Genomic DNA, 17,737 nt, shown 5'->3' on the forward strand with positions numbered 1-17,737 from the left:
ATTCAAAACTAGAGACTTTTATTCAGAAATTGTACTTGAGTAATACTATATTACTTGCACAAAAGTATATATGGATAAATCCATATCGTACCCACCCCCTTGAAGAAGACTTGTCCCAAGTCTTTACTCATATTGATGTATAAATTCTGGGAATGTGGATACAAAATCCTCAGTAATTTCCAAAGAATTATCATAATCCTTCGCATTTTTCCAAACCACCAGATACTGAACTTGCACCTTATTTTGAACCTTAATCATTCTTTTTTCTAAAATGGTAGCAGGTTCTCTTTGTCACATAGAGTCACTAGAAACAGAACCTGCAGGTAAATGAGTAATCATGAGGAGTTCTCTGATCATAACTTTTAGTTGCCACACATGAAACACATCATGAATCTGAGTATCATGGGGAAACTGTAACTAGTAAGCAGCTTTACCAACCTCTGCCAAAACCTTAAATGACCCAAAATATTTTGGTGCAAGCTTCTGATTAGTTCTACTATACACTCATTGTTGGCGACATGCTTGCAACTTCAACCAAGCATAATCCCCCACCTTGAATACCCTGTCACTTAGATGTCGGTCGGCTTATTGTTTCATCCTACTTTGAGGCCTTGACAAATGAAATGTGAGTTTCGCAAGCATGGCTTCTCATTATGTAATGACATGTCGACCAATTCATTTGCAGATTCACAAGGCAAATAAGGCAAATGGAGTGGAGGAACTTGATTATAATGACCTCATAAGGTGTCAGCTTTAAAGCAATGTGGAAATGGGTATTATACCACCATTCCACAGCAGGTAGCCAATAGCTCCAACCTTTAGGGTGTTCACTGCACATACATCGTAAATAAGTTTCCAAGAACCTGTTGACCACTTCTGCTTGACTACTGGTTTGAGTATGGTAAGCATCTTACATTTTAAATTCGATTCCATGAATCGTGAATAGACTTTTCCAAAATTGACTGAGAAACAAGGGATCTTTATCACAAACAATACTTCCTTGCCATCTGTGTAGCTTGAAAACATTATTCATGAGCATTGAACCACTTGTAAGGCAAAATATAGATGTAACAGAGACATGAAATGCGCATATTTACTCAGCCTATCTACGACAACTAAAATTACATCTTTTCCTCCAGACTTTGGCAACCTATTTTATAAAATCTATCGATATATTAATCTACACATCTTCTAGTATTGCTAATGGCTGCAAAATACCAGGACTTGATACATTCTCATGTTTTGCTGCTTGACATACCTTACATTGATTTACAACTTGCTTCAGCTGTTTGGACGGATCTCGCCATTTAAAAATTGCTTTAATTCTTCGAAAAGTGATCTCCCTAACACAACGACCACTCTCTGGTGATGAATGATTCCAATTAATAATTTTGATTGTAAGTTATCATCAGGACCAACCAAAATCTTCCCTTTTTTGAATATTAGACGTGGTTGCAACTTGTAATGTGGTGCTGCTTCTTGAGCTTCGAGTTTTTAAAGAAGTGTAACCAAAGTTTCACTAAAAAAAACGGGTAAATACAACCGGAAAAAAACCGGTTGTATTTAGTTAAATTCGACCGTTTTCGGTTGTATTTAGCTAAATACAACCGGTTTTTGTGCCGGTCGAAAATGCTCGACTAATATTTAGTAAACCGGTCGTATTTAGTATATGAGCGGCTAAATACAACCGCTTAAATTCGACCGAAATCGGTAGAATTTGTTTTCCACCTAAAATTTGAAAATCCCGCCCAAAAATTTGAAATTTTGAATTTTTTTAAAACTTCCGCCTAAAACATAAATTCGACCGTATACGGTTATAAACATTGTTTCAAATTCGACCGAATGCGGTCGAATTAACGAGCACCAGATTTAAAAAAAAAAAACTCGCCGGAAAAATTCTCAGATTCCGGCGAGTTTCAAAAAATACAATAATCATTCCAATAACTCCGATGTTGCAAAAAAAAAGGGTTTTTCAGTCCAATTTCACACAACAAATTAGTTTACATCGTTTCCCCAATTCAAATATAACCTCAACAAAGACATATCAATTATATAATGCATTTTCCGATTAAAATCATAACTTTCCGGCCAAACTCAAAATCATGTAAATCTCAACAAAATTCAACAAACTAGTATCCCAAGCATAGCTAATAACGTACAATCGATTATCAATAATTATATTAACCTAAAACAATTCATCAAGAACAAATATATGAATCAAAAATCATACCAAATTTAATTTATACAAATTTCAAGTTTTCACTTCAAAAAATTCATACATATACTCCTCCAACTTTCTTAAACACAAACCCATAATAAAAAACGAAATTAAAACACCAAATTCTAAAGAGCCATCTAAGTTTTTGTTCGAAAAATAAAGATAAAAAATGGTTTTTGAGATGCGGGTGATTGAGTTGTAGAAAAATAGAAGAAAAAGGAATTGGTAAAGGAATAAAGAGGGATTGGCCGGGAAAAAATAAAAAGATGGCCGGAAAAAGAAAAAGGAAAGGGGAGGGTGCAGGGGAGCAGAGGGGAGGGGAAGAAGGAACAGGGGGAAAGGGAACAGGGGTGGGTGGGAACTGGGGTGGGGGGTTATAAAGTAAAAATAAAAGTATTTTATTTTATTAATTTTATTTTTATATAATGTAAAATTAACCGTCAGATTATTGTTTTAGTAGTTGAATCTCGTGCGTTGGATAAAAATCACGTGGATCGCTGAGGTGTCATTATACTCAACTGTTATCGGTTGAATTTAGGAGTGTCATTTTATAAAATCAACCGAGATATACTATTTATTTTATTTTATAAAAAAGTCCAAATAATTTTTTAAAAATTATTATAATTATTTAATCATTCTTTTAATAAAAAATAAAAAATTTATAATTTGATTTAAGAGCTCCTAATGTTAATAAAAAATTTGGGACTAAAGAGTAATAAAAAATACTCGTTAAACTACTGATTGACTACTAAAATAGTTGAATTTTAAAATAGGAAACCAAAAATATTTATTTTTTTCTAAAATTTTTATCATATCACTAAAATATATATATATCTTGACATCCTTAAGGTTAGATCATTCATAAATAATTTTTAAAAAATCAAAACATCAGTATGAGACTAAACACTAGTAAGAAGTACGGGTCAAAGTAATAGTTGACTGTTAAAATAGGAAACCAAAAACATTTATTTTTTTATAAAACTTTTACCATATCACTAAAATGTATATATCTTGACATCCTTAAGGTTGGATCATTCATAAATAATTTTTAAAAAATCGAAACATCAGTATAGGACTAAACACTAGTGAGGAGTACGGGTCAAAATAATAGTTGACTGTTAAAATAGGAAACCAAAAACATTTATTTTTTTATAAAACTTTTACCATATCACTAAAATGTATATATCTTGACATCCTTAAGGTTGGATCATTCATAAATAATTTTTAAAAATCGAAACATTAGTATGGGACTAAACACTAGTGAGGAGTACGGGTCAAACTAATAGCTGACTGTTAAAATAGGAAACCAAAAACATTTATTTTTTTATAAAACTTTTACCATATCACTAAAATATATATATCTTGACATCCTTAAGGTTGGATCATTCATAAATAATTTTTAAAAAATCGAAACATCAGTATGGGACTAAACACTAGTGAGGAGTAGGGGTCAAACTAATAGTTGACTGTTAAAATAGGAAACCAAAAACATTTATTTTTTTCTAAAACTTTTATCATATCACAAAAATATATATATCTTGACATCCTTAAGGTTGGATCATTCATAAACAATTTTAAAAAATCGAAACATCAGTATGAGACTAAACTCTAGTAAGAAGTACTTGTCAAACTAATAGTTGACTGTTAAAATAGGAAACCAAAAATATTTATTTATTTTTAAAAATTTTATCATTTCACTAAAATATATATATATATCTTGACATCCTTATGGTTGGATCATTCATAAATAATTTTTAAAAAATCGAAACAGTAGTATGAGACTAAAGACTTGTAAGGAGTACAGGTCAAACTAATAGTTGACTGTTAAAATAGGAAACCAAAAATATTTATTTTTTAAAAACTTTTATCATATCACTAAAATATATATATCTTGACATCCTTAAGGTTGGATTATTCATAAATAATTTTTAAAAAATCGAAATATCAGTATGAGACTAAACACTAGTAATGAGTATATGTTAAACTAAACACTAGTAAGGAGTATAGGAAACCAAAAACATTTATTTTTTTCTAATACTTTTATCATATCACTAAAATATATATATCATGACATCCTTAAGGTTGGATCATTCATAAATAATTTTTAAAAAATCGAAACATCAGTATGGGACTAAACACTAGTAAGGAGTACGGGTCAAACTAATAGTTGACTGTTAAAATAGGAAACCAAAAATATTTATTTTTTTCTAAAACTTTTATCATATCACTAATATATATATATATATCATGACATCTTTAAGGTTGGATCATTCATAAATAATTTTTAAAAAATCGAAACATTAGTATGGGACTAAACACTAGTATGGGTCAAACTAATAGTTGATTTTTAAAATAGGAAACCAAAAACATTTATTTTTTTCTAAAACTTTTATCATATCACTAAAATATATATATCATGACATACTTAAGGTTGGATCATTCATAAATAATTTTCAAAAAATCGAAACATCAGTATGGGACTAAACACTAGTAAGGAGTACGAGTCAAACAAATAGTTGACTGTTAAAATTGGAAACAAAAACATTTATTTTTTTCTAAAACCTTTATCATATCACTAAAAAATATATATCTTGATATCCTTAAGGTTGGATCATTCATAAATATTTTAAAAAAAATTGTAACATCAATATGGGACTACTAGTCAAAATAGTAGTTGACTATTAAAATAGCAAATCAGATACATTTATTTTTTTCTAAAATTATTACCATAATACTCTGTAAGGTTGAATCATTCCCAAAAGTTTAAAAAAAATGGAAACATCAATATGGGACTAAACATTTGTAAGAAGTACTAGTCGAAAATAATCGAAAATAGTTAAATATATGTAAAAATAATAAAAAGTTAATTACAAGAATTTGGATGAATATATTATTATTATAAACTAACCACTTGCGGTTGAATTTAGCAAAATTAATTACAGAACATTCAACTGTTGTAAAAATAATTGAAAATAATTAAACTTATGTAAAAACATTAAAAATTAATTACAAGATCTAGAATGAATGTATAACTAATTTCTATTTACATATTTTAGCAATATTTAAAAATATTAATTTTATTTTTCTGATTTTTTTTAAAAATTACTTTTTAAATTTTTAAGCTGATATTTGGCTCCAATTTTTCACTCTCATTTTTTGGCGGGAAAATTCCATTGGCGGGAAAATTCCCTCAAATTTTTTTGGCAAGGCTAAATTCAACCGTTTTCAGTTGTAAAAGGCTTCGGTTGTAATTATTCGGTTGAATTTAAGCGAGGCTAAAGTAGACGGAATACGGTTGAATTTAGTGGAGCGGCTAAATTCAACCGTTTCCGGCTGTAATTGAGTTCGGTCGTATTTAGGCGGTTGTAATTGCTTCTTAATTCGACCGCCTAAATACAACCGTTTTTAAATATGATAGTCGGCGGTTGAATTTAGCCGCGCCTCCTAAATTCAACCAGATATGGTTGTATTTGACCCCGGTTGTATTTATGCAGTTGTATTTAGCCTTATTTTTTTGTAGTGTTTGATCAAGAAAATAGCTAGTCTTAATCATCTCAGGAAACTCAGAAGAAGTCAGTGAAATTGCCATTTATATAATATCTGTAGATGTAACCCTTGAGATGGCGTCGACCGCCACATTTTCTACCCCCTTCTTATAGCGGATCTCAAAATAAAAACCATTAATTTGGAAAATAAAAATTACGGAAACGGTATTGATAATATTTATTTAAGAATCCACTTTAAACTCTTATGATTAGTTCTTACAATAAAATGGCCTCCAATAAGGTACTTTTCCCACTTTTGCAGCGCAAACACCAATGCTAGCAATTCTTTTCATAAATGGATAATTTTTGCCATTTCGCACCAAGAGTTTTACTAATAAACACAATCGCATGTTTGTCTTGCATTAAAACTACACCAAAACCATCTCAAGAAACATCTGTTGCCACCACGAATATTTTTGATAAGTTGGGAACAACCAAGATAGGTGAAGAAATCAGGGCATGTTTTAAAGCTTCAAAAGCTGTATGAGAGTCTTCATTCCAACTAAAAGCTCCACTCTTTAACCATTCAGTAAGGGGTTTACTAATAACATCATATTGATGAAATTTTTTTTTATAGTACCCCACCAATCCCAAGAAACTCCTCAACTCTTTAATTGACGCAGGAATAGGCCAACTACTTATAGATGCCACTTTGTTTGGATCAGTTTCCACCCCCTTATTGTATATAAATGACCTAGGTAATCCACTTTTGTAGTGCCCAAAGTACACTTGTTGAGCTTTTCATACATTCCATTTGCTTTCATCAACTCAAATACAACTTGTAGATGAGACAAATGCTCAATCACATCCTTATTGTAGATTAAAATATCATCAAAAAAGTCCAACACAAAACTTTTACTACCAGCTAATTCATCAATTAACTCTTCAACAATTGGAATCGGATACTTATTCTTAATAATTTTCTTATTTAAACATCTATAGTCTACACAAAACCACCATGTTCCATCTTTCTTTCCTACAAAAACAACCGACAAAGAGAATGGACTAGAACGTTTTTGAATGATTCCCCTCTCTAGCATCTCTTGGATCAACCTTTCAATCACATCCCATTGCTTCAAAGGATAACGATAAGGCCTGATGTTTATTGGCAGCGCCCCTGGTTCCGGTGGAATTGTATGATCAAAGACTCCTTTGAGGAGGTAACTCTTATGGTTCCTCAAAAATACCTCTCTTTTAGTGTTTTGAATATAACATCTTGCATTTTTCAAGTGAACTCTTTACACACATGCTGACAAGGTAAGTGATTTTGATCGGCTATTGCAATAGTTTTTGTGTTCAATAATTGGCTATCTTATGAGTCTTCCTTGTAGTACAACTTAATACCTCTTCCTGGCATCTAGCAAACTCCACTGCTGCTGCCATTGAATTAGGCTTAAACACCCTAACAAATGGTTTCATTGCAGTGTTGAGGCCTCCGATGAAACTCTTTAAGATGTACGCATCTGATAGTATAGAATTATTTTGTGTTATAAGAGATCGAAGGTGCTCAAACTCATCAATATATGCTTCCAATAAGGAATCATGTTGTTGTGGTTTATTAAATTGCTCTATAACATTACATCTGAGATCATCTCTAATCTAGCAGTCACATCATCACAAAATCACTCCAGTCCACATGGTTCCTAACTATCAAATAACTAGACATCTAATGTTTTGCTTTATCAACCATATTAAGAGATGCTAAATCGACCTTTTGATCTTCAGTAATTTTATAAAAACTAAAATATCTACTATATTTCTTTATCCACAATCTCGGATTTCTTGCATCATATTTTATAAACTCAATTTTAGGCGTAAAATCGAATTTTTTTTAGTAACAATACCTCCAAAAGAAGTGCCAACAAATGAAAGTCCTGTAGAATTGAGATTTACATATCTTTGTGAAGTGGCAGTCTATTTCATTTCTACCATCAATCACATCAATTCAGAACACTTTCAATTACTTTCAAAACTTTGTTGTTCAAGCTTCTTCTCCAGAATTTTTATCTATTCTTCCATGTTTATTGCTGTTTTTTAGTTGTTGGAGCTAGAATTGACCTATATGACCTAGAATTAATGGTGTATCTATGTATCTATAATTTGATTGTACTAACTGATTAAGAGACCTAAAATTATGGTGTTTGTATGTGTATACGTATGGTATAGATGTATGGCAATAATCGCTCAGGTATTAAGAAATTGACAAGAAGATGGAGAGAAAATAAAGATGAAGATGGCGGATCAAAGCCCTGATACCAGTAATATGGAAGATACAAGTATGTCTTTGTATGCTAAGTATTTCAGAGAAAAAGATGAGAGACAGGGATAAAAATTAGGGTAGAATTTCAGCAGTTTTATTAATAAATCTTCTAAGCAACTAGACATAGTCTATTGTGATATATATACCACTACATGTGAAACTTCACCACAATCTAGCTAAGCTCCAGCTCATTGCCAGCTAAGATTCAACTCATTACAGACTAGAGACTTTTATTCAGAAATTGTACTCGAGTAATAATAATATATTACTTGCATAAAAGTATATATGGTAAATCCATATCAGTTTTCCAAGTTAACCAAGCTATTATGGTCCAAGTTCTTTTCTACTCGAACTAGCAACGACGTTATTGGATTTTAACGAAGTAGCTTTCACTTTTCACTACTTCTATCCTAGGTCAACCTAAAATTATAATTTTTTGATGGATCAACTTTTTTTTTATTAAAATTAAAACAACATATATGTTGGTACTGATAAAAATTTAGTAATCTATGCTTGTTAAAAATAATAAATTTATTAATCTATGATCGATACATTTTATTATTTTTATTAATTAATCTATGTATATGTAAATATGTATTTTTAAATAAATAATATGAAATAAAAAGTAGACTATTTCTATCAAACTAAAAGGTATGAATTTGCTTTGTATATGTGTATATATTGTCAAGATGGGACAAGACCCAACAACCCCCGACACAAACGTGTCACGGAACGGGTTAGGATTTTTCCCATACGGTTCGGGTCGAAACCGGGTCGGGCCCGAAATTGACCCCAATAAAAATGGCGGATTACAAGTCAACTCGGTTAACCCGAACCCGATCCGCTTAAATCGTAAAGCAATTATTTTTATAAAAAAGTTATTAATATATATAATATACAACTAATAGAATTGATCATTTAAACATAAACTTATAAAGATTGAAAATTATCCTTTTATATTTTGAATGAAATGTATTTATGAATTCTAATTAATTAATACACAATGAATAATTTTGTAACACAAAATAGTATTTTTAAACTTAAAAATATATTTTGTTCGTTATGTAGCACTAACTTAAAAAATTATCAAGTGTAATGGTTTATAACTATAATATTCAATTAACTTTACTAAATAATTTGAATATTTATATAATTAACAAATAAAATAATTCGTCGAATAAATGAATTAGCGGGTCCGGTAGGGTGCCCCGTTTAACAAACGGATCGGATTAGTGTCATGTTTTTGCGGTTCAAAATTTTTCCGGGTCAGGTTATGTTGGACCTAAAATTTGACCTACACCTATAACGCGACACGAATCTGACTCCTAACCCGAAATTGAGAGTCCTATTTAACTGTCTACTATATGCGCATACATATTTACACACATTGCTTGAGTATCATCTCATCACTTAATTATACGAAGAAATTTGTTGATCAGTATTGTCCAGGCCATTTTATAACGACACTTATACTTTGCTACCCCGAGTTTTCATAAAAACAACCTCCATTTTTTGGAAGAAGATTATGATCTAACGACATCATATCGTTATCAACTTTGCTTTAAACGAGATTTAACGAATATGTTTAACTTGGTTAGGTTTGATTTTAATTGATTTTCTGTTTTGTAAAGCTAAAGTGGAGGAGGTGATGAAAGTTAGGGAGATATTGCAGAAGTATGAACTTCATTCTGGTCAGGCAATTAACTTTCAAAAATCGGGGATTTATTTTAGTTCTAATGTGAGGCTAGACAAGCAAGGTGAATTGAAGGATTTGTTGGGTGTGCATTCTGACTTGAGCACAGGGAGATATCTGGGACTCCCATCGCTTATAGGGAGATCAAAGAAAACGGCTTTTAATTATCTGAAGGATCGTCTTTGGAGCAAGATTCAGGGTTGGAGTGCTAAGTGTCTCTCTAAGGCTGGGAAAGCTGTTTTACTTCGTTCAATAGCACAAGCAGTTCCCTCTTACGCAATGTCGTGTTTCCTGCTTCTGAAATCTTTATGCACAGATCTTGAAAAGATGATGAATAGTTATTGGTGGGGATCACAGGACAGTAATAGGAAGGGAATAAAATGGGTTTCGTGGACGAACATGAGTATGGCAAAAGAAGTGGGTGGATTAGCATTTCGTGATCTGCAGGGATTTAATTTGGCGCTGCTTGGGAAACAATGCTGGAATCTAATGGCCAATTCAAACTCGTTGGTAGCAAGAGTGTTCAAGGCTAAGTACTATCCAGGCTCGAGTTTATTTGATGCAACTAGGGGAGGAGGTGTGAGTTATGTCTGGTCTGGGCTCTGGCAAGCTAAAGAACATCTAAAGCAGGGCTATAGGTGGATTGTGGGAGATGGTAGGTCTATAAGTGTGAGTACTGATCCGTGGATACGTGGTAAAGCTGGGTTCAGAATTGATGAGCATAATTCGAGTCTATTGAGTGGTTTGAAGGTAAGCGATTTACTTGTTCCTGGTAGTAACACATGGGATGATGACAAGGTGCATAGTTTGTTTTCAAATTGTGATGCTAAGTGTATTTTAGCAATACCTGTCCCTCAGAATCAGGTTCAAGATCGACTTGTCTGGTGTCACTCGGTTGATGGAAAATATAGTGCTAAATCTGGATATAAATTATGGCAGCAGAATTACAGTGCTTGTAAACGAGTAGAAGAAAGCAAGGGCTGAAGTAGACTATGGAGAATACAGGTTCCTCAGAAGGTTAAAATCTTCTTGTGGCGGGTTTGTAGAAATAATGTTCCTGTGCGGAGCCGTTTGAGGGACAAAGGTGTTAACAGTGCAGGTGGCTGTCCTATGTGTGATAGCGATGAAGAGCATTTGAGGCATATCTGCCTTGATTGTAGCTACGCAAAGGGTTGTTGGGCTGAGCTTGGTTTTTATTTTGATAGCTCCCAGTATAGCTCGTGTTCAGAATGGCTACTGCAGATTCTTTCAGTTGAGTCGTTTGAAAGATTGGCCCAGATAGCGACTGTCTTATAGGGAATATGGTCGGCCAGGAATCTCAAGGTGTGGCAGAATAAGACTATGACGACACAATTGGCAATGCAGAGTAGCGTGTTACAAATCAAATAGTGGAGAGATTGCCAGCATTTAAAAGCTTCCAGGATTAATAATTGTGTGCAGGATAGAAGAAGGACAGCTACCAAATGGCAGGCCCCTAGAGAAGGTCGTTTGAAGGTTAATGTTGATGCTCATGTGGTTGCAGGGTGTCCGTGGTTCTCGTGTGGGCTTGTTCTCAGGAATCATGCAGGGAAGTTTATCAGAGCTAGAACACACAAGTTCATTGGTGCTGTCCCGGTCATCGAAGCGGAAGTTACTGGTGTGTGGGAAGCTATTAAATGGGTTAAGTCGTTAGGGCTGCAGAATGTTGACATTGAAAGTGACTCGTTAGTTGCAGTTCAGGCCATTAACAATGCAGTGGAAAACCTGCTGGAAGTTGGCGTGGTTATGCAAGCTTGTAGTAGAGTGCTTAAATCTCGTAAAGATATTGTGGTTTCTTTTATAAAAAAGCAAGCAAACAAGGTAGCTCATTTAGTAACGAGAGTACCCTGTGAAGCGAGTTGCTTTTTTGATTTAATGACTCCTCCACTGTCTGTGTTGGAGCCCCTTGAAAATGATTGTTTGATGAATTAATTAAAATCCCAGTTTCAAAAAAAAATTGTCTATCTGGTCATCCTCTTATAAATGATTTATTAACTTATAAGTCATAAGTATTTATCGACGAGTATTTGTCGATCAAATTTATAAGTCGAATTTACAACTTATAAGTTGATAAGTTGAATGTAAGTAACGACTTACTTTTTCTCAACTTATTTTGATTTTTCACTTTTTAATTAACTTTAACTTTAAAATATATGTTTTTAAGGTTTAATCTAATCTAAAATCTATGAATTAAGAAAATTATATTTAAAAATTATTTATTTCAATTCATTTAAGTAAAAAAAATCTGAATTATAAGTAAAATTATCAAAACATTTATATTACTTATATGTATTCATCTGTTTATTATTACTAATAAGACAATTTTTCAATTTAAGTCATAAGTTATTTATTTTAAGATTTACCAATGGGCACTAAAATGGACTTTCGTGACGGTAACACCTAGAGATGCACAAAAAACTCGTCGGGCCGAGCTTTATTCAAGCTTTAAAAACCCAGGGTTTTTTTGAAATAAATCGAGCTGGGATTTTTTAAAAATCGGGTCGGGTCGGCCGGGCCGGGCCAGGTTTCCTAATAAATATAAAGCCCGTTTTAGGCCCGTGGGCACGGCCGGATCAGGCCGAACCAGGTTTTAGCTTGGCTTTTATTTATATATTAAAAATTATTTTTATATTTTATAATTGAAATTATGAGTAGTTCAAATACTGAAGAAAGTAATATCTTCATATATAAGATAGAGCAGTTTAAACATCAAAATAAATAATTATTTTTTAATATAATATATTTATAATAATATAATTATGTACAATAATTTGTATTGTTCAAAATCTAGTATGGTCAGCTAGTTATTAGTATCAAACACAAGCTTGTTAATTAAGTTTGTTAGTTGTTATTTCTTTATACGCATTCTTGATGCACTAGACTGCCTAATTCATACATCATGTGTAGTCACAGAATATATAATCTAAAACTATAAATTTAAATAGGACATCATTTGTAATTTATAATAATAAAATTATATTACAATTACAACTAATTCAGTAATTATCTTTAATGCCTTTCAATTTGATGAAAAAATAGAAAACTTTAACAAAATAATTCGGCAAATAATCAGAAAACCTTAATTGATTCTAACATTATAATATAATTTATTATAATTTATAAAACCTTAATTTCTTCTAATATTATAATATAATTTTTTATAATTTATAAAAGTATTGTATATTTTCAAATTTTATAAAAAATATTTGGTTTTTAAATCGGGCTTTTCAAAGTACCCGGACTTTTATCCGAGCGAATCAGGATTTTATCCGGGTTTTTTTAGATCTGGGTTTTGTTAAATCCGGACTTTTACCCGGATTTTTTGGGCTTTAGGCCGGGCCGGATTTTCGAGGAAAAAGAGCTCTATTTAAGGTCCACAGACCGTGCCGAACCGGGCCGAGCTTTTTTCGGATCGGGTTTTTCGGATTTTTTCCGGATCGGATTGAGTTTTGGGCTTCGGATTTTTTGAACTTCTTTGGTAACACCTGTGTGTCAGGCTAGTTTGTGAGCTGAAGTTGGGCTAGCTAGTATCTGGGCTATAGTTTCTTGTCTCACATCTTTCCGTAGTAACATGTAATATTGGCAGGAGAAAGTAGGGATTTACTTGATTAGATAAGATTGAAACTTGTAAACAACGTATTTTTTTTGTTGGATTAAAGTTTTAATGAGATGTAATATAGAAAAATACATCAATCACACAGAATTATGGTTGTCTTTCAGATAAGATAGCGGGCCAATTTAGTTATTTCAGATTTTATAGTCTAGAGAAACCTTATCGGCGAGCAACGAAGCCAGGGCTCGCTTGAGGGCATGTAATAAAAGTCATCTATCATCCAGGGTAAATTTTTTCAAAACAATATTAGACAGTAGTTTTAAAAAAATTAGAGATTTTTTTAAAAATTTTAAAAGTACAAAAGTAAAAAAAATGTTAGTTTCAAGAAAATTAATTTAGAGAATAATTTAAAAAATTAAAAGAACAGAGGTTTTATTATTAAAATTTTTAGTATGAAGAAAATATAAATTAATACCAACCAAAAAAGAAGAATCTTTCAAAAGAAATTATGTTGTACATGTGCTTCTCATATAATAGGTTAATATACACTTAAAGGCCGAGAGAAAAGGCAGATGTAAGAGTGTCATTGCAGTTTGATATCAAATTCCTAAAATAAAAGATGATCTAATTTATTTAGCTGAAACAAGGGATAATCTTAAGACACATAGCAAAATTCAGGCCTTACTCGAAAAGAAAGGGATCCTAACTTTTGAGTTTTTGTTTAGTACGATTATTTTGCATGACATCTTGTTTTCTATCAATTCTATTAGCAAGCTTTTACAATATAAAGATATGGACATTAGAGTTGCTATTACATAATTAAAAGGGGTAATTACTTATTTTAAAAGTGCAGGGAGCATGGTTTCTGTTATAAACCTTGACTGAAAATATTAGTTATGTTTAATGTAGAGGAAATATAGGAGAATAGAAGATGGAGAGAAAGTTGTGTTGTATTTCATTAGCTAAATGAGCTATTTATAGTAGTTGGTTTACAAGGCTTACTAAGTAAGCTATTCAAATCTTCTTCATTAAGTATTACAAAACTTCCTCGATAAGCTTTACAAGTCTTCCTCGATAAGTTTTACAAGTCTTCCTTGGTAAGATTTGAGAGACTTCCTCGATACGCTTTGACAATTACTTTATTTTTTTTATTCAAATATTTTAACACTCCCCCTTGATTGTCAAATGCGAGTTATTGTAAAGATTGACTGCCCCATTAAAACCTTGCAAGTAAAAACCCAGTGGGATAAAAACCTTGACGAAGGAAAAAGAGTACAGCCTCCCACTGAATAAAATGTCTCACATTTTGACATTTTGATGTAGCAAACTTTTTAACCTCCGCATACCCATATTATTTCTTAGCTTCTCAAATGTTGATGTAGGTAGTAACTTTGTAAGTATATCCGCCAGATTATCGCATGAGCGAACTTGTTGAATATCAATATCATCATTTTCTTGAAGTTCATGAGTGTAGAAGAATTTTGGCAATATGTGTTTTGTTCGATCCCCTTTAATATATCCTTCCTTAAGTTGTTTGATGCAGGCCGAGTTATCCTCGAATAAAACTGTAGGACTATCTGAAATACTTGATAATCCACATGATTCTCGAATATGTTGAATGACCGACCTTAGCCAAATACATTCTCTGTTTGCTTCATGAATTGCTAGTAACTCTGCGTGGTTTGATGAAGTTGCGGCCATAGTCTGTTTTGTAGACTTCCAAGAGATAGCAGTATCACAATATGTAAATAGGTAACCTGTTTATGATCGCCCAAAATGAGGATCTGACATGTATCCAGCATCTGCATATCCAACTAGCCGTGATCTTGAATTGTTTGGGAAGAATAGTCCAAGATCGATTGTCCCTCGAAGATATCTAAATATATGTTTTATTCCATCCCAATGCCTTTTAGTAGGGTCAGAACTAAATCTTGCCAACAAGTTCACTGCAAATGCAATATCAGGCCGTGTATTGTTTGCAAGATACATGAGAGCGCCAATTGCACTGAGATCTGAACTTCAGATCCAAGAGTCTCTTCATCTTGTTTTCTAGGACGGAAATGATCTTTTTCAACCTCAAGTGATCGAACAACCATTGGTGTGGTTAGTGGATGAGCTTTGTCCATGTAGAACCGGTCAAGAATCTTTTCAGTGTAGTTTGATTGATGAACAAATATTCCTGAAGATAAGTGCTCCACCTGTATACCTAAACAAAATCTTGTCCTTCCAAGATCTTTCATTTCAAACTCATTTTTCAAATAGTTAGCAACATTAGTAATATCTTCAGTAGTACCGATAATATTCAAATCATCCACATATACATTAATAATAACAAAACCATTTGATGATTGTTTAATAAAAATGCAAGGACACACTTGATTATTAACATATCCATCATTCAATAAGTACTCACTAAGCCTATTATACCATATACGACCAGATTGTTTCAAACCATACAATGATCGTTGTAATTTAACAGAATATAAATGTCGAGGCTTAGTGTCCTCAATATTTAACCCTTCAGGAATTTTCATATAAATATCACTATCAAGTGATCCATATAGGTATGCTGTCACAACGTCCATCAAATGTGTTTCCAGTTTTTCCATACAAGCCATACCCATTAGAAAACGAAAAGTAACTCCATCCATCACAGGAGAGTATGTTTCCTGGTAATCAAAACCAGGTCTTTGAGAGAATCTCTGGGCTACTAGCCGGACCTTATATCTCACAATTTCATTTCTTTCATTTCGTTTTCATATAAACACCCATCTATTCCCGACAGGGACTACACCAGCTGATGTTTGGACTGCAGGTCCAAATACATTTCTCTTGCGTAATGATTGCAATTCTTCTTGAATCGCAATTTTCCATTTTGGCCAATCATCTCGGTGTCGACACTCTTCCACACTTTGTGGTTCAGGATCGGAGTTCATAATAATATCAGATGCCACGGAAAAAGCATATACATCATCAACCTCAATACTTCCACGATCCAGTAATTTCGCGTTATGGACATAATTCATTGAGATCTCATAATTTTCAGGTACCTTTGCTTCCGTGGAAGCATTTGCCACTTCTGGGGCATGTGCCACTTCTGGGGCAACATTCTCTTCTGGAGGCAATCCCACGTCTGGGAGTTTTGTTACAGCCACTTCAGGGGCTTGAACCTCTTCAGGAGGAAATACCACTTCTGGGGTATTTTCTGAAACTTTTGCCACTTCTGGGGCAATTCCAATCAATTTCCGTTTTCGTGGTACAATATCTTTTGCACCAATAGGTCTACTACGCTTCTGGCGTGGCTTTGAATCACTAATCAATTCTCCAGGAATTGATTTCTTAGTAGGGATTTCAACTCGTGCCGGAGCATTAACAGCAGGTATATGTGACCTTATAATATGTCTAGAGTCACTAAAGGCATCCGGCATTTGATTAGCAATATTTTGCATATGAATAATTCTTTGAACTTCATATTCACATTGATTAGTACGTGAATCAATAGAATTTAATCCTGATGCATTCCATGATATTTCGGAATTTAATTTATGCAAATCATTATCTCCCCCTAATTTAGGGAACATGGTTTCATCAAAATGACAATCAGCATAGCGAGCAGTAAAAACATCACCAGTTAATGGTTCCAGATATCTTATAATAGATGGAGAATCAAAACCAATATATATACCAATTCTTCTTTGAGGTCCCATTTTATTTCTTTGTGGTGGTGATATAGGAACATACACAGCACAACCAAATACTTTTAAATGAGATATATTAGGTACTTGACCAAGAACTAATTCTTGAGGGGATTGTTTGTGGTAAGCAGAAGGCCTTATTCTAATTATATTTGCAGCATGAAGTACTGCATGACCCCAAACAGATATAGGTAACTTTGCCCTTAGGAGTAAGGGACGGGCAATAAGTTGAAGTCTTTTAATTAAGGATTCTGCTAAACCATTTTGTGTATGTACGTGAGCCACCGGGTGTTCGAATGAGATTCCTACTGACATACAATATTCATTAAAAGTCGCAGATGTAAATTCAGCAGCATTATCTAGTCGGATTGATTTAATGGGATGGTCAGGAAATTGAGCTCGGAGTTTAATTATTTGGGCAAGTAATTTGGAAAAGGCTGTATTTCGGGTTGTAAGTAGACATACATGAGACCATCGAGTTGACGCATCAATTAAAACCATAAAGTACCTAAATGGGCCAGAAGATGGATGTATAGGACCATAAATGTCACCTTGAATTCTTTCTAAGAATTTCGGGGACTCGGTTTGAAGCTTAACTGGGGATGGTCGGACAATAAGTTTTCCTAAGAAACATGCTGAACAATGAAGTTCATCTTGGGATATTATCTTTTGAGTTTTAAGAGGATATCCCACAGAATTTTGAATGATACGACGCATCATAGATACTCCTGGATGACCGAGTCTTTCGTGCCAAA

General features: G+C 33.0%; 1 protein-coding gene across 1 annotated transcript; it reads left to right on the forward strand.

Annotated features, from left to right (window-relative positions):
• The first annotated feature begins 11,057 nt into the window (after nt 1–11,057).
• On the forward strand, nt 11,058–11,666 carry LOC141660852 (uncharacterized). Its single transcript, XM_074467835.1, has 2 exons — nt 11,058–11,072; nt 11,157–11,666. The coding sequence occupies exons 1-2, from the start codon at nt 11,058–11,060 to the stop codon at nt 11,664–11,666; spliced, it is 525 nt and encodes a 174-aa protein (XP_074323936.1).
• The last annotated feature ends 6,071 nt before the right edge of the window (nt 11,667–17,737 follow it).

Source organism: Apium graveolens, chromosome 5 (genome assembly GCF_009905375.1).
Source record: "Apium graveolens cultivar Ventura chromosome 5, ASM990537v1, whole genome shotgun sequence".
In the NCBI taxonomy this organism is placed as follows: domain Eukaryota; kingdom Viridiplantae; phylum Streptophyta; class Magnoliopsida; order Apiales; family Apiaceae; genus Apium; species Apium graveolens.